This window comes from Notechis scutatus, chromosome 4, assembly GCF_049901735.1.
Source record: "Notechis scutatus isolate UNSWTSFEM ecotype Mainland chromosome 4, rNotScu1.2, whole genome shotgun sequence".
Lineage (NCBI taxonomy): Eukaryota > Metazoa > Chordata > Lepidosauria > Squamata > Elapidae > Notechis > Notechis scutatus.
Window position 1 is genome coordinate 62,076,626 of NC_142012.1, and position 23,058 is coordinate 62,099,683.

Genomic DNA, 23,058 nt, shown 5'->3' on the forward strand with positions numbered 1-23,058 from the left:
CCATTACATCACATGTAGTAACCAATGACTGAGAACTGAGTCAATGTTTTAATGCACCATAAATACTTCAGTGCTATACTGTGGCATGGACACTGTCCATAATGCCTAATGCCACAAAAATCTAAATAAATAAAAATAAATAAATAAAAATCCTATTATCTATCTCTTCCAACTTATAATTATAACTCTGTTGCTTGTATCTTTACAATTTATATTGTTTTATTTGTTCCCTAGTATGATTTGGTTGGTTATTAGTAACCTATGACTATCACTAAGTCTTGTATCTTATGATTCTTGATGATTTTTTTTTAATGTACACTGAGGGCATTTGCACCAGAGACAAATTCCTTGTAGGTCCAATCACTCTTGGCCAATAAAGAATTCTATTCTATTCTATTCTATTCTATTCTATTCTATTCTATTCTATTCTATTCTATTCTATTCTATTCTATTCTATTCTCTTTCAGGATTGTACTGCTGAAGCATTCTTATTGTTGAAAGTAGTCTTGTACTGTTTCTCTAAAGAAGTATCTTGATCATTTAAATACTACAGGATGAACATTTTTTTATTCTATATTTATTATGTTTTATCAATGGGAATAAAATACAAAACAGGAAAAAACAGAAAAAACATACATCCAACAGTAACAACATATACAGAAAAAAAGGAAAAACAATTGTGTACAAGAAAAAGGAAAAAAAGAAAAAAAAATGACCTAAACATCTAACTTTAAACATAAAAAAAAATCCACCCTGGTTGGGTGCTGAAATAAAAAAAACAAAACACCTGATAAATTCTCCTCCCTTTGCAAATAGTTATATATTTTCTCATCCTTATTTAACAACAAAAATATATTATATAAACAGATATTTCGGATTTTCTGTCTGATAATTGAACTTTCAACATCTAATACATATAAAAAGTGAAGGAAAAAAATTAAAACACTGCAGGATGAACGTTTTTTTATGAATTTTGTTTTGTTTTTGCAAGATAGGGTCTTCAACTGCAATAGACAGGTGTGCTTTTATTGTCTAATATTTCCATAGACTTGCAACTGGCTTGGACTTCCATCTTTTTGGGGTGGCTTCTTAACTAAGTTTTTGTTTTCCAGAATGTTTGCAGATGAAATGATGATGAGCCCTTATGTGTTGTTTGCCTTGTTGTCTGCAGATAAGAAAAAGGGCAGTAAATTTCAGCCCTTCAAAAAGTTGTTTGGAAGGAGAAAAAAAAGGGAGGCCACGCCAGATCGTGAGACCACCAAGTTGAAGGCAAGCAGTTCCTTCGGAAACGTCTGTAACGGTGCCCTGTCTTCTGATGAAGAGACCAACAATGGCTTGAGGTAATGACATTTTGGCATGCTGCCATTGCTGAATCTAATCCAGTGGTGGCTAACCTTTTGGGGCTCCTGTGCCAAAAATTGTGTGTGCGCTTGTACGCTTGCGCTCGCGTGCTGGCACCCAGAAGGCAATGCGCCCCCATCCCTACGCATGTGTGCGCAATCCCCATCCACCCACCCCGCCACTCCCTTACCTGCACTGCGCCTCACAGCTGATTTTCGGCCAGTTTGGGGTCTTTTTGGCCTCCCAGAGCTTCAGGAAAGCTTCTGTAGGCTTTGCAGGCTGAAAACTAGGCCCGTTTCATCACTTCCGGTATTTCCGGAAAAACAGGAAGTGAAAAAACAGGCCTAGTTTTTCGGCCTGCAAAGCCTGCAGAAGTCTTCCTCAAACCTCTGGGAGGCTGAAAAAAAACTCAAACTGGCCGAAAATCAGCTGTGAAGCATGCACATGTGAGGTAAATTTGCCTGCAGCTCATGTGTCAGCACAAATGGCTCTACGTGCCACAGGTTCGCCATCACGGATCTAATCCATTGCCTTGAGGCTAAGCCAGGTGAGATGAGCCTATGGAGATTCTCAGTCATCCAGGTCATGGTTGTCCCAGAGGTGCTTTCTCAAAAGGCGGCTGGACTTTGTTTCTCCTTGAAGATGTTTCACTTCTCATCCCAAGAATCTTCCAAGACCAGGAGAGGTGTAGAAGTTAAAATCCTGAAAATCTCATTCGAATGAAAACTCACCCTTCTTGTTTATTAAGTATAATATGGTGTGTTGTGGAGACATTTCTGATACGCATATAATAATATTACTTCAGAACGCTTCTTTTGAAGGAACCAATTCTTTAATTTGTTCACCAAAGGAAATAATTTCAAAATGATAGTTTCAGTATCTTCATCTGTCATGACTGTGCCATGCTCAGGACATCATAAAACCCAAAGGCAGACAATAATGCCATAAGTACAGCATTGTCTTGGGTGAGACAACTGTGGGTTGAAGATAACTGGCCCTGTGGCCTTCCATCCGTTTTTCAAGGGAAAAGACCATGAAAAAAAATGGAAGGACTGACCAGCCTACCCCTTCTTCTTGCTGGAGGAAATTACAGTTGAGGCTCTTCACTTAAAGTTGTGCCTATTTCAAGGATACCTGTGTTTCCTGTTGATTAGCATTAGAGCAGTGGCCCCCAACCTTTTTTGAACCAGGGACCGGTTTCACGATTATTTATTATTCCACGGACCGGTACCTGAGTAACGCGAAACTCCACCGCCATCGGGATGGCTCTTCGTTCGAGGCCGCCCCCCCCTCTTCGACGAAACTAAGGCGCGAGCACCCAAACGCCGCTTTCCAACTGAAAACCCGGAACACTTTCCAACCGAAAACCCGGAAGCAACCGAAAACCCAGAAGCGCCGTCGAAACAAGATGGCGGCGCCCAAGCTTTGCGGCCCAGTAAAAAATGATCCACGGACCGGTACCGGTCCGGGGACCAGTGGTTGGGGACCCCTGCATTAGAGGACATTCCCCTTCTCAACATGTATAATACAGCCATCGTACATTATTTCAGACACTCAGCTGGTAGCCATCCAGCAATGGGATCCTACCTGTTCCACTACCGGTTTGGTGATTGCGTGCATGTGCAGGGGTGGGATTCAATTTTTTTTTGCTACCGGTTCTGTGGGCGTGGCTTGGTAGGCGTGGCAGGGGAAGGATACTGTAAAATCTCCAGTCAGAGGCGGTATTTGCCGGTTCTCCGAACTACTCAAAATTTCTGCTACTGGTTCTGCAGAACTGGTCAGAACCTGCTGAATACCACCTCTGGTGTGCCTATGCACCTAATGCGCGCGCACCTAATGTGCGCATGTGCAGCTTTCCCCACACCAGCTGAGGCCTTTAGCGTCAATCAGCTGAGAGGATAAAGAAGAGAAAAGCGCAGGGGCGGGTGGGAGGGCCGAGCCTGCGCATTTATTTTCTTGTTTTCCTCCTCTCGGCTGATGTAGGAGGTTTTTTTAAAAAAAACTACTGGTTCAGGTGAACCGGTCTGAAGCGGTACCATACCACCATTGTTGCCATATAATGAAGGATCAGATAATAAGAGAAAGACAATAAGAAAAAGTAATAATAGGAGAAAGGTGTAGGTATAAAAGCATAATCAGAATAATGGAATAACGGAGTTGGAAGGAACCTTGGGAGTCTTCTAGTCCAATCCCTGTTTAGATAGAAAACCCATTCATAGACAAATGGTTATCCAACATCTTTTTTAAAACTTTCAGTGTTGGAGAATTCACAATTTCTGGAGGCAAGTTGTTCCACTGATTCATTGTTCTAACTATCAGGAAATTTCTCCTTAGTTCTAGGTTGCTTCTCTCCTTGAGTAGTTTCCATCCATTACTTCTTGACCTGCCTTCAGGTGCTTTGGAGAATAGCTTGACTCCCTCTTCTTTGGGGCAGCCCCTGAGATATTGGAACAATCAGGTCAAGGGTATCCGAGTCCTGTATTCTCAGAAAGGAAATGCTCATGGGTTGATTCTCCTGATGTCAGTCAAATCTCCCGTTGGTAGGAAAATGCAATAATTACAGCATTACCTACTATATCTCTTAAAATAAATTTGTATGGTGGAACTGTTTACGCAGACCACTTAGTTACTGCAAGTTGCTGTAGTATAGAGACAGTTATTTAATAAAGTATAGAAATACCGAAAAGACTAAAAAAAAATCTGATTTACAAGACACAATTCTATGTTCAATTTCTAATAACATCCTACTGTTAATTTGTCCTTGGATGTGATAATCATTGTGGTCTAAGGAGCATCTCACATGTATCCTGGCAACAGTTGTCATAGCAGTACTATGCCATTTAAGGGCTATTGAGCACATAGTGGGAGCTTGCTCCAAGATATATATATATATATTTGTTCAAATTTGCTTTTTCTTTTTTGGACGGTTCCATCTAAGATATGACCAGTAATGACAACATATTCTTATTTCTGAACGGTAATCTTTAGCCAAGCATCCAGATCAAGTCATACGGACTCAAGGGAGTTTTGTAAGCAGGGCCACCCATAACATTATTCATCTTTTACATTTTCTCATTGCTATTTGTGCATGCTTCAATATGGGAGTGGGAGGCAGATTCCTGCACTCTAAAAATAGGTGATAACAACTTGATCTTTTTGGAACGATCGTGTTCTTAGAATTTGGCAAAGCACAGGAGGAGCATCGCACAGTTATATTGCCATATTTGGAATCCTGTTTCTAATGTCGATTCAGTTCAATTCAGAATAGAGCTGGGAAGTGCCTTGGAGGTTTTCTAGTCCTGCGTGCATGCCAGTACCCAGAAGGCAATGCGCCCCCCCATGTCCCCTACACACGCGCACACAATCCTCCACCTATCCACCCCCCGCTGCCCCCTTTCCTGTACTGTGCCTCACAGCTGATTTTCAGCCAGTTTGAGGCCTTTTTCAGCTTCCCAAAGGCTTGAGGAAGGCTTCTGCAGGCTTCTACAAGCTTTGTAGGCCAAAACTAGCCCCGTTTCGTCATTTCCTGTTTTTCTGAAAAAAAAAACCTGGAAGTGACGAAACGGGGCTAGATTTCGGCCTACAAAGCCTGCAGAAGCCTTCCTCAAGCCTCTGGGAGGCCGAAAAAGGTCTCAAACCGGCCAAAAATCAGCTGTGAGGTGCACGCGAGGTAAGTTTGCCTGCAGCTCGTGTGCCGGCACAAAAGGCTCTGCATGCCACCTGTGCCATAGGTTCACCATCACGGACCTATACCATCTCAGACAAGTGGCTGTCCAGGCTCTTCTTAAAAACCTCTTCTGATGAAACATCCACAACTTTTGAAGACAAGCTGTTCCACTGGTCCGTATCATGAATAGGTCCATATTATAAAGATGCTTATAAAAAGAAAGGGACAAAATGCATCTACATGCAATAGAACTACTCATAAAGTAAGCTGTACTCCTTCAGTGAATTTGGTATTACAAATCCAAAGAATGATGGCCACCAGGACTAGTGTGTATGTAGTTGCAGCAAACCAGGTGTCACCATTTTGTAAAGCAGTTTTTTTCCAAACCTCAGCAAACTTTCTGACATATACGTATTTCTTACATACAGCATAGAGATGGAAGGGACCAGTCCAATCCTTCGCTACAGCAAGAGACTCTATACCAGTGGTGGCTAACCTTTTGGGGCTCCTGTGCCAAAAATTGTGTGCGCTCTTGCACGCTCACCCTCGCGGGCCAGCACCCAGAAGGCAATGCGCCCCCACGCCTACGCATGAACGCACCTCCAGACCCTGGGGAAGGTGAAAAACAGCCCTCCCGGAAGTTCCAGTAGGCCACGCCCACCATGACCTACCCAGCAACCAGGCAGCGAACCGGTTGCTGGGATTTTCGAATCCCATCCCTGCAAAGGTGCTCAGTCTTTTTCAAGTCAAGAGCCATGTTTAGCTTTTAGGTCGCATGTGGGCAGCTGCGGTTGCAGGCATGCAAGTGACAGCAGCAAAGAAATGGGTTGGAACAAGGGAGAATCAAAATGGGACCGAATGTAATTCGTTTTAAATGCAATTTAAGTTGAATGAAATTCATGGCCTATGGTCATCAGAATTGGTCCCCATGTAATACGACTTTCATAACACAAATTATAATTTGACAGCACCTTGTGTAGGAGCTCTGGAATTAGGTACAGATGCATACCCATTATTCAAGCAGTGAAAGTAAAGGTATAATAAATCCAGTCCTCTGGGGGGAAAATGTATTATATATTCATTGAAAAATGGCCTGGTAGCAGAAGAAAAAAGGGGGAGGGGGGAAGCAGTAACCCATTGTGTTGGTAATTTATGGCATACCTTAAACCTTATATATCCGAATTGTCTTTCAGGTCTCCCAGTTATAGCATGGGAACACGGGCCTTTTCCCATGAGAGTATTTTTATGCCTGATGGGCGAACAGACAGCGAAGAGTCGATTCAAGCAATGTCACAAGATAATCTCGTTGGCAAAGTCAAAACTCTTCAGGTAACAATGAGCAAACTTTGGGCTTCTTACCTCTGGTCACGAACGGGTGCTCGGGTGGTGACAGAACACAGCCATGGCGATTTGCTGTCCTGCGCCAATTTCCCCTTCCCGCACCACATGTTTTTTTTTACACGCATGCGCTTCTGGGTGACGACCAAATTGGGTGACGACCAAATTCTCGGAATGGATTACGGTCGTCCCCTGAGGTTCCACTGGACTTAGGGGGCAAGGGCTTGGCACCACAAGGAAACAACAGCCAAGAACTTAATAGACAGCCACCGACAGCCAAATCTACATCTAAAAAGCCATATACGACAGACACCATATAAATACTGTACACAAAATAGCCCAAAGCACACACTCTGCTAGAGAGAAGTTTCCTGAGCATGGACTACAGAAGGAGTCCAAAAAGACAAAATGTCTGGTCCCGGTAACCAACCCAGATTGGATCCCGCAGAATATACACTCTTCCTACGTAGTAGGAATACATACCCTACATAGACGTGGGATTTCTGAGGGAATATGAATGAGTGGAGGAAAGAGAACAGGAAACTAAGAATAACACAGTAGTAAATTGTATAATCTCAGTCTTCCACAGTGGTGCTGCTTGGCAGAGAGAAATGTAACTGAAGAATAAGTAGGCAGATTTAAGAAGTAAATAATGAAATAATGAAAACAACATGTATTCATGAAGTCTGTATAGTTTCTGGGTATGTGCTAGAGATATGGTGCCCATCCTGTTCTGTCCTAGGCCTCCCCAAAAAGCACTAAGCCAACTCTGAGTCCTGTCAAAACCTCTTTTATTAAATTAATGTGAATTTAGTGCATTCACATTTAGCCAACGGCTTGGCAAATAGTCTTGCAAAGGTATACTAAATGAGCTCAGACCTTATCTATCTTGGAAAGCTGCCCGGTAAATAGTTCCACACTCAGTGCTGACAGGGAAGGGCTGGGTTACACAGACAAATCCTCACGAGACTGGAACGAATGAATGAACGAGCAAATTGTTTCTTGAAAAAGCCTTTTGCTCCTCTTTTAATCCTGATGGGAGGAGCCATTCATTGTCCACCTGTGGCCTTACTTCCATGTCGACCCTGAGTTCTTAATTGATCCTTCCTTTTGGCAGCTCTGCGCATGCGCAGGCGGGGAACTGGTTCCAGAAGCTCCCCTGCCTCATTGCTGTCCAAGCCCAAAGGCAGCTGATGACTTCCAGCCTGCCCTGGCCCTATCTCTGCCTCTGATGCAGAGCCCTCTCCTGAGCCTTCCTCAGCCTCCAGGACTGGCCCAGGTTCCTTCCCAATCACCTCACTGTCCATCTCCCAGTGGGCACAAGACATCCCTTGAGAGAACAGAACAGAACAGGACAGGACAATAGTTTTGGAAGGGATCTTTGAAGTCTTTTAGTCCAGAGATTGAAAAGGAATTCCATCCTTAGAATGCTCTCCATTTTTCGGGTCCCTCCTGTAATTTCACGCTTCAGTACCTTAAGAAAAAATAAATATGACTTTTTGGGGGGAGTAAATCTGCCAGCCACATGGAAGTTTGCTCTGCCTGAGTAAACTCCTAATTTTCCCCCCGCTGACAGAAACATTTCTTTCCGTTGCTGTCCAAAAGGTTTCTAAATGATGCTCTCCTTTTCAATCAGAGGTTTCAGTCAGCAAAACATATGGCCGCTGTAGGACTAAGAGATGATCGAGGATTTAAATCTTCATTAGATCATGTTGGAATAATTAACCACTAAATGAAGCAAAGAAAAACAAGTTTCAATAATACGCTTGAAAGACGTAGTGCATGAAGGGCATGTGAATGGAAAACAGAAAGCATGTGTGTCAGTCTGGATTATTCAAAGTATTTATTTATACTGTAATGACATTGGGGCAATTTATAGGTATTTTAATGGGAAGTTTTAATTTATTCATGATTTTAAAAAGTAATATGCCACCAGCTTTCTTAAGAGTTCTGCTCGGCTCTGGTAATTTATAAAAATGTCTCCCAAAAGACCCTAAACTGTCAGCATTTGAGAAGATAAATATTTAACAGACGCCTATATAGATAGTCCTCAACTTAACACAGTTCATTTAATGACCGTTCAAAGTTACAGTGGCAGTGAAAAAAATGACTTATCAATATTTTTCACATTTATGACCATTGCGGCATTCCCATAGTCATGTGATGATAATTCAGACCCTTGGCAACTGACTCATATTTATGACCGTTGCAGTGTCCCAGGATCATGTGATCTTTTGCGACATTCTGACAAGCAAAGACAATGAGGAAGCCAGATACACTTAACAACGGTGTTGCTAATTTAACAACTGCACTGATTCACTTAACAACTGGGTCAAGAAAAGTCGTAAAATGGGCCAAACTCACTTAACAAATTACTCACTTAGCAACAGAAATGTTGGGCTCTATTGTGGTCGAAAGTCGAGAACTACCTATAACAATATTAGCTAACCTTTTTTGGGCTCCTGTGCCAAAAATTGCACGCACGCTCGTGTGCAAGTGCTCACGTGCCAGCACCCAGAAGGCAATGCATGTGGGCCCCCTATGCCCCCTTACCTGTACTGTGCAATCCAGCTGATTTTCGGCCCGTTTGTGGCATTTTTCGGCCTTCCAGATGCTTGAGGAAAGCCTCTGCACCTTTGTAGGCAGAAAAATGGGCCCGTTTCATCATTTCCGGTATTTCTGGAAATACAGGAAGTGATGAAACAGGCCTTGCTCCTGCCCTGCCAAACTAATTACCACAGTTTGGCTTGATTGGACTTAAAGTTACAGTTTTTGTTGACCATGTTTTGGACTTGATTCTCTGCAGTTAAAGGCTGTTCCTGGGAGAGTTTTTCTCCAGCCAGTAGGTAACCTGGACATTGGGAGCAAAGTTGGAGCTATTAAAGGGACTCTTATTGATTATCTGATTGTGTTGCCTTTGTGCCACACCCTGGGTCATCACACCTGCTTTTTCAAGGGTCAACTCCATCTAGCCACACTTCCTTGTTTCTCTCCCTCATACTTCCTTCATATACCTGTTATTTTTGATTCTCAATTCATTTTTTTCTGAATGACCAATCACTTCAGTGTACATGTTTCACACTGGTCACTCCCTTGGGCCATCAATCTATGTTCATTCAGCATCCATACATTCTATATCTTCTTTTTTCTACAATCACGCTTTTCAAACAGCCATTCCCATTATGGTCAACTTCCCGTATTGTCTACCGTATTGTAGACTTGCTGTATTTTCACAGATTAAAATGATTCCATCCATTTTCCCATCTTAACATTTGACCCATCTACACAACATGCTTCCAGTAAACCCACCTCCTTATATTTCAGGACAGGCCTGTAAATAAAACTAATCCAATCTTATTTCAGCCTCTGATGTAAATCACAGACGTGCATTGACAAATGACTTGGTAGAATGTCTGACATTTGCTGTCTACATTCAGAAAATTAATGTTTACATCACAGATTACAAGCAAACCCAACCAGAAATGTCACTGCCTTTCATGGACATGTGAATAGACTCTTCTATTGCAGTAATATTTAGAGTGTGTTATTCTTACTAAAAGAATATCGCATCATAAACAAATGGGGAAACAGAAATAAAAATATATTTTAAATATCTCACCTATCAGAGATATGAAAAGAAAACTGAAATTGTTTTTAATGAATATATTAAAACTAAAATGTTGAGGAAAGAAAGTAACCAGTAAGTAACTGGTCTTGCACTTGAAATAGCCCTAAAGATTTCATTCATCGCATGTTTATGCTGATATCCCTAATAGATAGCTATGGCAAATATTCTATTGTAGGGAAATCTCAATAAAGCCAGATAAAAACATTGTGTATTCCATCTTGCTTGTTTATTTGCTTAGTGGCTTCATGCATTTCAAACTCTTGCAGATTACAATACGTTTCTTTAATACAGAGGAATGCATTGAACAGTTTCCTTTGAAAAGCCCATACTGTTCCCAACAATAAAATCATTCAGAAGCCTTTTTCGATATTCAGAGTGCTTGGGCAGGCAACACCATAATATACATACAGTAGGAGGCCCATGTTGATTTCTCTCTGAAGGTTAACCTCCCCCAAAGATTTCAGTGGCATAAAAACACAACAATAGAGCTGAAGATGGCAGAGAAATGCCTGAACCTGAAGATTTATACAGTGCTCAAAAGCAGCCTTTCCCAATCTGTCCCTTTGCAATGCTTGAAAACTAATGAAAGTGATGATCCAGGATTTTTGGAAGGTCATATCTTTGCAAATTTAAAAATTCAAATTTGCCAAATACTTCCCAAAGAACTTTTAGGAAAGAACAAGGAACATTTCTCCCCCAAAAATATTATCTTCAGAAAAGAACCAGCAGAGTGATATACTACCTTTCTCTGACCAAGAGAAAAGGAGAAGAAAGACTGAGATTCTTTGATATGTCAATTTACTTATTTTATATGTTAAGACAGATAAATAAAAAACACCCCAACTTTAAAAAAAAATCCATTCAAAAATTATTTTGTGATACTATGGCATCCAACCTGCATAAGTACTTCATTAAGTTTTGCCTTAATCCTTCATCCTGGACTCTCTCAGAATGACATTTTGCATTCTTGAAATATTTTAGTGTATTATTTTATTTCTTCTTAATCAATATAATATGCCAATTGTCACAGGTTTTGTACGTGGAGAAAAAGAAATGCAACCATAGTGGGGACAGATGTGGTTATCGGAGTGTATACCATTCCACATGAAGCTTAAACACATCTAAGATAAACTCTGAAAGTTCTCTCAATATTAAAGAGTTTGTGTAAGGTCCAAAATGGAGCTGATTAGAGTGTTCTAAAATTAGATAATGCTATTGCTGTCATCCTCAAAAACTTGATTGATCTCCAAAGCTCAGCAGAGCTTGGATTGAGGATTACTTGGTAATTTCAAGGCTATTGAAATAAGTGTAAAAATAAAATAAAAAAAGAGGGAAAGAAAATTTTGGGAGGAAAAAAGCGTGAGATCAATCAGGAATTCAACTCAATATGCATGCACATAGACACGATTAAATCTGCTTTGTTATCTGTCATACCATTTTGGAGGGTTAAATCTAGCAGGAAGCATTTCGAAACCTTGGCGTAATAGAAGACATTGTTCCAATTTTGAATATTTTTTTCATTGTGTATCTTGCTTTCTTCTGCTTAGAAGAATACTTCTGTTCTGAAAAACCCATGAGATTATTTGCCCTTCCATTTGAGCATTCATTTCCTATGTGTTCTCGCACATCAAATGACAGACAGCTAGATGAGACCTTGCGGGAAATTTCCCTGTAATTTAGAAAATAAAAATAATTGGCAGTGTCTCCTCTCCCAGCTGAGCTCGATTCAGCTGGTAATTTGAAGATAGAAATACTAAAGTGCCCACTTGCCTGCTCAATATATTCTAAGACAGTTTAATTCTTATAACATGCCCACCTGTTCATTCCTTTTAGTACCACTTACAAAAATAATGGATAGGGAAGGGATTCCTCTTAAGTACCGAAACTCATTGCTAAAATAAAACCATAACTGAAGACATCTATGAACAGTAGCTGGCAATGCCTATTGCATAATATGAGATGAAGAAACATACACTCACATATACTCACATATACACTCACATATTTGTAGACAAGATCCATTAGGCTCAATCTTACATTAAACACAGGAAAACATGAAATGCAAGTCATATATCTGCCCATTTTTCCCTGATTATGGGAACATTGTCAATTAGTTCTTAGGAACAAAGACAAAGGCAACACAGTCACATCAGTAAGAAGAGTCCCTTTAATACCTCCAACTTTTCCCCCAATGTCCAGGTTACCTTCGGCTGGAGAAAAAAAACTCCCAGGAACAGCCTTTAACTGTAGAAAATTCAGTCCAAAACAAGGTACACACAAACTAACTTAAAATCCAAACAAACCAAACTGAAGTAATCAGCTTGACAGGGCAGGATAAGGAATTTCAGACTTGAAAGCACGGCAAAACTCACACAGTTGGGAAGACGCCAGGAACACAGTTAATCCACGACGATACAAGATAAATTCACGATTTGCTCCCAACAACTTGCTGTGCGCAGCTTTCCTTTTTAAACACTGTGTTCCCAGCTGCAACTAATGAAGGGAATCAGGGCCGTTTCCTCCCCCTTAAGCCACACAACTCACATTGCTCCCTTCTTCATTCCTCCCTAGGATGAAGAGGGGGTGGGCCTGGATCTTCCTCCGAATTCCCTCTCCCTTGCTCTCCCTCTCCCCCACTCTGCCCAGCTGGACTGTGCCCTTCCCCAGTTTCTTCCACAGCCAACAGAGCCACACTCCCACTCCCTATCAGCTGCTCATCCCCCCCCCCTCTGAATCAGATTCCAACGGGCATGACAGAGAAAATGTAGGGACAATATCCATGAATAGGTCAAGTAGCAGAGAAAGAAGGAAAAGATATAGTGTTCTCAGGGAAGGGTATAGGGGTAGAGCCACCTAAAGAGGTGTCCTCTTACTCTTGAGATGCTGAAAGTTAAATGCCAATGTATCAGCATCAATGTATCAGGTATGGGTACCACATTTAGGGAGGCTGGACAAAGAGTGAAAGGGTGGACGTTGCTTGAAGAACGTGGAATGACAGTCCAATTCTGAAGGATCAGCTGAACTGCAATTTGTGATTCAAGCCTGGCTGCTTTTCTGTATCCCCAAACTCTAGCTCAGACACCAAAAAAGAAAGAAAAAGTACATGTCCCAAATTGCTAAAAATCACTAATCTCACCAGACTTTTGCACTGTCCTTTTTTTGAAAGTTTGGGAAAGTTGAAACCTAACCTGATCAATCAAGATTTTCTCATTCTTGCGAGATCTTCTAATATTCTGGTATTTTCAAATGAAAACTTGGGATAATTGTAATATTAATTAAAAGGTTATTTTAACTGACAGGGAGGAAGAATTGCTGATTCATTATGTGATATATTGTAACCAGAAAAACCCTTTAAAAACTAAACTAGCCTCTTGATACTGGTAAGGCTGTATGGATGGTTGAGCCCCACATTATATTACTTTTTGTGGAAATAGCTTTCTCTTTCCTCCTAATATTTTAACATTGATATCTCATTGTGCCTAATAGAGATGCTTATATGTATAGGGGCGGTGTGTCAAAAAGTCGATGTGATTGTATATCTCAAACTGTAGTTGCTTTTTATATATGTGAATGTGATCCATGCAAAACTTCTTTAGAAAAGGATGGGGTTTTGTCACCTAGATATAACACTAGCAATAGCACTTAAGACTTGTATACCACTTCGCAGTGCTTTACAACCCTCTCTAAGTGATTTACAAAGTCATCCTATTGCCCTCAACAATCTGGATCCTCATTTTATTGACCTCGGAAAGATGGAAGGCTAAGTCAACCTTGAGCCGGTTCAGATTCGAACTGCTTGGCAGTCGGCAGAATTAGCCTGCAATACTGTATTCTAACCACTGCAACACCATGGCTCAGTGCCATCTTGACATTCTTGCCCCCTGCATGAATGCCTTTGATTGCTAAACCCAAGTCATCTAATGAAGAACGGCACTGTCCCCGCTCCCCTTTCTAATATACAATTGTATTTTGATTTTCAGCAACAGTTGGCCAAGAATATTAAATTTGGCCAACCTTCACAAATGACAGTATCTGTGAAAACACCTGGGGAAGCTAGTGGAAGTTTGGAAGCAGATGTGTTGCTGAATAACCCCATGGAGACTGTGATGCCACCAGATGTGGTCCTTCTAGAGAACCACCACAAAGTAAGTCTTAATTGATGGTGAGGAGCCAATTACCAATCTTCAAAATGAACTAATGCATATGTTTATAGAAGATGTTCAGTGACATTAGCTGGACGATGAATTATGTATTGCAAAGAAATCCAACATTTGGGAGACTTTTGGACAGTGGTGGTCCTGGAGTTTTTAAGACCTTGGGTGAGAATATCATTCACAACCCCATATGTGATTGATTTTTGTTTCCCATCAGATGGAGGTATCTGATTTTATTCTATGATTTCTCAACTCATGACATAGCCACGAAAGTACAGTAATGAAACTTCATCCATGCAAGCAAATCATCAAAACTTACATTGCATTCTTCAGTTATATCTTTGTTATGAGACATTACCATATCTTCACAACGGTCTCTTTCTGATTGACTGAAATGACACCGACATTAGAAATGACCTCATGTGTAGAACCTTGAACAGTTTGCTTGATTTGCACACTTGTAAAATCTCCCCTATTTACAGATGATGTGTACTATCAGCCCTGGGACAAAATGAACCCTCAGCTGATCAAACGAGGTGGATTCTTAACATTCAAAGCATTTCATCTTTGAACTGGAAATGCCATTTAAACCCAGCGAATGCAAAGCAGCAGTCTATGCTTCCATTGGTAGAGTGGTGGGATTCAAAATTTTTTTACTACCAGTTCTGTGGGTGTGGCTTGGTAGGTGTGGTGTGGCTTGGTGGGCGTGGCTTGGTGGGCATGGAGGGGAAGGCTACTGCAAAATCCCCATTCCCTCCGCACCCCACTAACCTGCTTTCCAGCTCCGTTCTCCTGTGCAGGGCAACAAAAGAAGACCCAGCCAATCAGCTGGGACCTGGGAGGTGGAGAATAGATGGGGGCGGGGCCAGTCAGAGGTGGGATTTGCCGATTCTCCAAACTACTCAAAATTTCCGCTACTGGTTCTCCAGAACTGGTCAGAACCTGCTGAATACCACCACTGACGGAGATCCCTGCCTTCTGTAATGTTTTCAGTGATTTGTCTTTATATTTTAACATTGATTTCTCTCCCATATTCTCCTTTAAATGGCTTCTTGGTTTTCATTGAAAAGAAACCACAAATTGTCTCCAATACATAGTCAGAAGCACACAGAAGAGGGGAAACCTGTTCATCACTTGTCTTCTTTCTATTTTCTCAGGGAGGGAAGCAATGCTTGTTTAGGCACAAATCTGATGACATCTAGCAGTTGTAGCAACGTTTCGGCAGAATCTCATCTGCCATCATCAGGTTTCTGTATTGTGTTCGTCTGTGAGTCAGACTTTTACAGTTGTTTCAGTTTTAAATTAAATTGAAGGAGCCCCTATGGGATCACCACTGTCACCCGTCATTGCAAACCTTTTCATGGAAGAATTCGAATCCAGAGCCCTGGCTAATGCCACCCACAAACCCAAACTATGATTAAGATACATCGATGACACATTTGTGATTTGGCCCCATGGAAAAGAAAACCTAAACAATTTCCTAACACACCTAAACAGCACACACCCCAAAATCAAGTTCACCATGGAAATGGAAACAAACAAACAACTACCATTCCTAGATGTACTAATCTACAAAAAAACAGATGGCACACTAGGACACACCATATACCAGAAGAAAACACACACTAACCGCTACCTCAACGCCCAATCCCACCACCACCCAGCACAGATAAACTCTGTGGCCAAAACACTAATTTCCAGAACCAAATGCCTGGCAGACAAGACACACATAAAGACTGAACTATGCACCCTGACTAAAGTACTGACAGCCAACGGCTTCCACAAAAGCAAAATCACTGGCTTGATCCACAAAAACACACTGAGACATAATGGAGACCCAGAAGATGAACAGACCTATGGAACAGCTGTCCTGCCCTACATAAGAGGTACTACAGACAAAATCAGTAAGATACTACACAGGCATCACATCAAGACTGTCTTCAAAACAGACAGAAAAATAGCAGCCATCCTTAGAAACCCCAAAGATAAAATTGACCTGGAAAACCAAGGCATATACGAAGTCCCCTGTGCATCATGCCCAGCCACATACATTGGACAGACCAATAGAAGAATAAGCACCCACCTGGATGAACACAAAAATGCAGTCAAAAAGCTGGAACACACTTCCTCACTAGTCCAACACATGAAAGCCACAGGTCATAGCATCAACTTCAATGGCACCAAAACCCTAGCCACTATAGAAAACCCCAGCCACAGAATTATCAGAGAAGCCATAGAGATTGAAAAAAGACCTGAAAGCATGAATAGAAGAGATGATTCCACCAGACTGTCAATTATTTGTGTCAATTATTTGGAAGCCTGCACTCACAAACAAAAAAAATCTTCACACCACAAGCCAGGCAAACACCTGGGCACAAACAGATCCCCCCTGATACCTCCAGCTCAAACACAGTGACTTGCAAAATTAATAGATGTAACATTAAGTAGCTTAGGTACACTACTTTATACAGTGATGGTATTCAAACATTTTTACTACTGGTTCTATGGGCGTTGCTTGGTGGGCGTGGCAGGGGAAGGATACTGCAAAATCTCCATTTCTACTCCACTCCAAGGGAAGGATACTGTAAAATCCCCATTCCCTCCCTACCCCACTAACCTGGTTTCCAGGTCCACTCTCCTTTGCAGGGCAACAAAAGAAGACCCAGCCAATCAACTGGGACTTGGGAGGCAGTGAATAGATGGGGGCAGGGCCAACCAGAGGTGGTATTTACCGGTTCTTCAAACTATTCAAATTTCTGCTACCAGTTCTCCAGAACCTGTCAGAACTGGCTGAATACCACCTCTGATTTTACATACTTGTAGTATAGCTTCCTGTTCCTTCCTGTGTTGTGTGTCTCTGCAAATCCTGAAATTCAATCCAAGAGGCTCTGGTTTTGTTTTGTTTTTACTATTGCAGTCAATTCTTTACCATTCAAATCGACATACCCACTAGCTATGGTAACATATTGTTTTTAACAGGGCAATGTTTTGGGTTCAAAGGCCAAGGGAATGGCTCCAGAACACACATGGAGGCAAAAACGTAAAACCATGCCTGCAATTCCTGAAGGCAAATCCACTTGTTTCTAGGACCTACTCAATCTGTCCTGTTGCTTTGCCAAGGGTTGGAGAAACTGCACCGATCGATCGCTTACGTGGAAAGGAAGGATTGTTGTACCTAATTCCAGTAAAACATTCTGGAGCAGAACGAAGATTCTAATGAAATCCGATCAATAACTGAAACAAAGACAAGGCGTATCAGGGGTTGACAATTCTCTGTTACTGAGGTCCATAATCTCATCTTTAAAGCATTTTCCTGTTTCTCGGGATCACAAAGAGTATTGCTAGTGACACCTAGGGGCAAAAATATGTGCCTTGTTTTGTCTATGGAGATTCTCAGTCATCCAGGCCACGGTTGTCCCAACGGTGCGTTTTCAAGAGGTGACTGGATGTTCTGGTTTTGCTTTGAAGACCTTTCGCTTCTCATCCAAGAAGCTGCTTCAGCTCTGAAGCTTGTCCAGCGAAACATCTTCAAAGAAAAACCATAAAGTCCAGTTGCCTCTGGAAAAAGCACCTTTGGGTGCCTTCTTTTGCTTTGATGGGATGGTTACAGAAATCTTCCAGGGCCACAGAAATAGGGCTGACACACCGTGTGTGGCCTATGGTTTGCATAACCCATTCTGTGAAAATATTTACAGACCCCTCACATCCTGGACATAAACTGTTTCAACTCCTACCCTCAAAATGATGCTATAGAGCACTGCACACCAGAACAACTGGACACAAGGACAGGTTTTTTCCCCGAACGCCATCACTCTGCTAAACAAATAATTCCTTCAACATTGTCCAACTGTTTACAAAGTCTGTAACTATTAATCTTCTCATCACTCCTTATCACCCATCCCCTCCCACTTGTGACTGTATGACTGTAACTTTGTCTCCTTACGATTTGTATTGACTGTTTCCTAGTATGATTTGATTTCTTATTGTACCCTATGACTATTATTAAGTGCTGTACCTTATGATTCTTGACGAATGTATCTTTTCTTTTTATGTACATTGAGAGCATTTGTACCAAGACAAATTCCTTGTGTGTCCAATCACACTTGGCCAATAAAAAAATTATATTCTATTCCTCAGTTGAATGATTGCCCAAGGATAACTGCACTAAAACCCTACATTTCTTGGCTTTTGATGAAGATCAAATACTTCCTACTGGGGGAAACTGTTTAAAAGGTCTTTTAGGAATGGTCTTTTCCAGACAGCATGGGAATTTTGACTAGGACTGTTTATACATTGGTTAACAAGACCCAAAACAGAAATAAGCTTTTAATAAAGCAGACGGAAAGTGAGTACATGTTTTGCCTCTAGCTTGAGTTTTTAGTAGGACACTTTTTTAAAACAAGAAAAGAAAAATGAGAATATTTGGATGATAACACACACTTAGTTGATGCACTCCCTTAAATATGTAGCACCTGCGTTTATAAGTAACCTTCATTAGCCTCTTACTAAATTCATAGGGTTTTTTTTCATAAGCCTTACTTTTTACTGTTGTTTTTTCATAGTTGTTTGAAAGGTAAATGGTGGAAAAATAGAAAAACATCCATCCTTTTAAGCTTGCAATCCCAGTTTCCTCTTTCATGATTTGAAATAGCTGGAAAACAAGGGAATAAATCTGTTTATTCAGTCAATTTGTCCAGCAAATTGAAATGGAATTAGATTAGGTATTACAACAAAACATTGTAATGGAATCTTATTATGACTGTGATATAAAGGCATTTGGTGCTTCTAGGGTAAGTCTACAATATATCTGAAGTTGTAATAGTTTTGTATGATATTCTTTTTTATTTTTTCTAGTCAGCTGTGATGCCAGATTCCTTAAGTCCCGCAAATCTGGGCGAAACAAGTCATGACAGAGATGAGAAGGTAACAGAAATAAGACACTAATGGCACTTATTTCTGAAGGGCCACTTCTAAAATTGCAACACATTACACCAAAATATCTAATCACATTTCTTAATGGGCAACTCAGACTGAGGTAAATCTCTACTTTGAACCTGGAGTTGTAGGCCACTAAAATAAAACTATGGTATGGCTTTACATTTTTATGACATATATCGCTTGTGCCTGTTGACCTTCTATTGGTTCCAGTCTGCACCACCTGGCATTTTAGTTTTTCAGTTAGTTTTGAGTTATTTTAACCATCCTCCCAGGAGTGGGGAGGGAATGGGATTTTATAGTATTCTTCCCCTGCCGCGCCCACCAAGCCTCGCCTACAGAACCAGTAGTAAAAAAAAAAAAAATTAATTCCACCACTGGATTCTCCTTAGCTTAGTTCAGATCTTCGCTAGTAAGGCATAAATATGGGAGCATCATTCCTAGGGAAAGCTACCATTCTGAAGAGATTTTTGTTAAACCAGGGGAACGTTTAAGGGGTGCACGTTGTCATACATTTGGTGTTCTGAAAGCCAAAGAAATACTTGCCTGGTACCAGCTCTTACGTGTGCAGTGGTAGGGGTAGGCATATATGATGGGAACGGTCTCCAATCAACTGCCCTGTGCTGTTCTTTCAGTGGGTGGAAGATCACTGAAGAAGGTGTTTAGAAGAAGTGAACTCACGATGACAAAGCGATCCATTTGGATCCATCTTGAAAGTTTGTTCCACTAAAATGAGTTTTGTGCCAAAGCATTTTTAGTTGCAATGAGTCTTGAACTAGAGAGCTCAGAAAACAAATCATATTGTGTGTGCTGGGGGGGGTGGGGGTGGAAGATGCCCTCTATCAAATCATGGTGTCTCTGGAGATTTTCGGTCATCCAGGTCATGGTTGTTCCAAAGATGCTTTTTCAAAAGGCTACTGGTCTGTCTTTCTTTTCTTTGAAGATGTTTCACTTCTCATCCAAGAAGCTTCTTTAGTTCTGAGTCAGGAATTCCCCACTATCCTGTCAGAACTTCTGATTGAATGATGGAAGGATTTATATTCCTTGCAGTCATCTGGTCATTAGCACTCTTTCTGAGAGTCGTTGAAGCCACTTGGGGACACAAGGGAGCTATAAAAACAAAGAAAGAAATGTATAAAAGAAACTCCCGAACCCTGAATTCATTTCTAGAGTAGATAGTGGATTTGGAATTTGTTCGGCTTTAAATACAGGATCTCGTTTCTTTACCACCCTTTTTCCTTTTTCCTTGGGATTTCTCTAGGTGACGCCTGTCAAAGTGTCATCTCGGACCAAAAGACACCATTCCCCTTCTGGAACCATTGACACTGTCAACCTTGATGCCATCCCTTTCGCCACTGCTTGTCTGGACAACAGTGCAGCAAAGCACAAACTCTCAGTCAGGCCAAAGAATCAGAGAGTTTCCAAAAAGCACAGATTGTCAAAGGTATGGCACTGATTTCTTTTTTTTTTAATTGTTTTTATTACAGTTTTCAAAAATACAAATCTCACTAATATTTGTAAAATGTTTGGCATGGACAAATACATATATCCTATATACATTATTATATACATACATATTGTGATGGCCCAGAGTGTAACACAAACGTAACAAAATCCAAAACATAAATTAATGTCCTTTAATGCCTCCAACTTGGCCCCACTGTTCAATAATTCTCAGTTGGAGATAAAACGTATTCAAAAATAGTCTTCAAAAAAAGCAATACAGTCCAAACTTAATGAGCAGATAGAAGTGCAATAAAAAAACTAAAACAAACTACAATGACGAAATTTCCACAATGGACCAGGATAAGTAATTACCAAATTCAAGGAGATAACAAGGCAAGTCTTATTGGAAGGACGCCAACCAAGATAACTTCAGCCCAAAATAAAATGAGCTTTGCTTCTGGCAACGCTGTGTTGTAATCGTCTCTCATATACTAGTCTCCCCAGCTGCAACCAATGAGGAGGATCATGGCCGCTTCCTCTCTCGCAAGCCAAGTTGTTCCTTCTCTGTTCCTCCCTGTGTGCCCTAGGATGTAGAGGGGATGGGCCTGGTTCTTCTCTGACTGCCCAGCCGGCCTCTGCCCTTCCACAGCCTCCTCTACAACCTCCGGAGCCACACCTCCACTCCCTGTCAGTTGTTCCTCCTTTCCCTCAGAGTCCGACTCTTACCAAGGGCATGATACATATATTGATACTTTAATAAGGTGTCTTTCTATATTTACCATAATCCTTCTTCCTGGTCTTTATATCTATTGTTTAACCACTCATACCATTCATCCCATATTGCATAATATTCAGAGTCCTCCTTGTCTTTCATTTCCAATGTGAGCTTATCCATTTTGGCACATTCCGGTACTTTTTGTATGACTAAATCTTCTGAGGGGATATTAGCTCCTTTCCATAATTGTGCAAAAGCTATTCTGGCTGCTGTCAAAATATGCAATATAATATACTTAATCTTTTTAGTATATTGGCCTGTAATTATTCCTAGTAAAAAGAGTTCGGATTTGAGTCCAGTTTGGTCTTTAGTAATCTCTTGCAGCCAGTTTTTTATTTTGACCCAATATTTCCTGGTCTCAGGGCATAACCAACCACATGTGATAGAAGGGACCATCCTTTTGTCCACATTTCCAACATTTTGAACTTGTGCTGGGATATATCTTCGCCAATCTCGCTGGCGCCAAGTGCCAACAATAGAACTGTACTGCGCTGATTTCTATGAAGTCTGGATTTTAGCTGCTGATTGTAAGACTCGGAGCTCTTCTAAGAACATTAGAGCAACCCTTGAATCTCTCAGTATTACACTTCAGCGGATATTCATGGGTGTGAATCAACCTCACACCATTGGGGAGATTCGCTGCCCTACCATATATGATGATCATTTATCAACTGCAGGGATTGTCTGTGGCAAGAAAGATTGTAAAATGGGGCAAAACTCGCTTAACAAATGCTTCACTGAAAAACCAAAATTTGGGGCTTCATTATGGTTGTAAGTTGAGGAGTACCAGTATAGCAGAGTGAGTGTAGCGCAGTATGGTATGCATTTATACCTTCTTTCTTTTTACAGTCTTCATGATCTTACTAGCAGATACTGGAAGATGCTCTGCTTATGTATTTTTCATCATTTACCTACCCTGTTTCTCCAACAATACGGCCTCCCCCAATAGGAAGTCCCAGCATGTTTTATAGGCATGAAATGAAATTAAGCCCCTCCTCCCAAATTAAGGCCTATATTAAAACATGCGAAATGGGGGGAATGATGGGGGGGCTTGCCGTTAGGAAGTACTTTTGTTGCATACCCGGATATGGTGCTGCCTGCGTTGACCCTGATACGAAGTGCCCCACCAACGCCGAGGTCAACATCCAAGCCGTCACCGCCCGCCCGAAGATGCAAGGGGGGGAGAATTAAGTCACCCCCGAAAAGACGGCCTAGCCATTTTTTCGGGGCTCAAAAAAAAATAAGACCCGGCCTTATTATACGAGAAACACGGTAGATGCATCTTAGGTTCCTAATTCTCTTATTTAAAGGGGAAAAAAACAACTCTTCCTTATGTCCTGGAATACAAGATTTTGCCAATTATGTATCCTGCAACTTTCTTAGACGAATAGTGAATTTCTGAATGGATACATTTTCTAAAGAGTAGAATGCTAATTGTTCCCCCCCTCCCCCCACTCCCAAATAGGTACTTCCATACATAGCAGCTCAATGCTATGCATGGGTGTTTAGAATATAGATGAGCCACGGTGGCACAGTGGTTAGAGTGCGGTACTGCAGGCTACTTCTGATGAATGCTGCCTGCCTGCAATTTGGCAGTTCGAATCTAACTCAGCCTTCCATCCTTCCGAGGTCAGTAAAATGAGGACCCAGACTGTTGGGGGGGCAAGAGGCTGACTCTGTGAACCACTTAGAGAGGGCTGTAAAGCACTATAAAGCAGTATATACGTCTAAGTGCTATTGCTATATATCTATATGTCCTATCCTATCCTATCCT

General features: G+C 41.2%; 1 protein-coding gene across 2 annotated transcripts in view; it reads left to right on the forward strand.

Annotated features, from left to right (window-relative positions):
• CRACD (capping protein inhibiting regulator of actin dynamics) overlaps window positions 1-23,058 on the forward strand; it is a 169,191-nt gene that overhangs the window by 122,520 nt on the left and 23,613 nt on the right. For both annotated transcript variants that reach the window (XM_087963598.1, XM_026676554.2), the window contains exons 3-7: window positions 1,172-1,340; window positions 6,202-6,337; window positions 13,955-14,119; window positions 18,983-19,051; window positions 20,325-20,507. In XM_087963598.1, coding sequence (XP_087819724.1) covers window positions 6,218-6,337; window positions 13,955-14,119; window positions 18,983-19,051; window positions 20,325-20,507 — 537 coding nt within the window. In that variant the 5' untranslated portion in view covers window positions 1,172-1,340; window positions 6,202-6,217. The remainder of the gene's footprint in view (window positions 1-1,171; window positions 1,341-6,201; window positions 6,338-13,954; window positions 14,120-18,982; window positions 19,052-20,324; window positions 20,508-23,058) is intronic.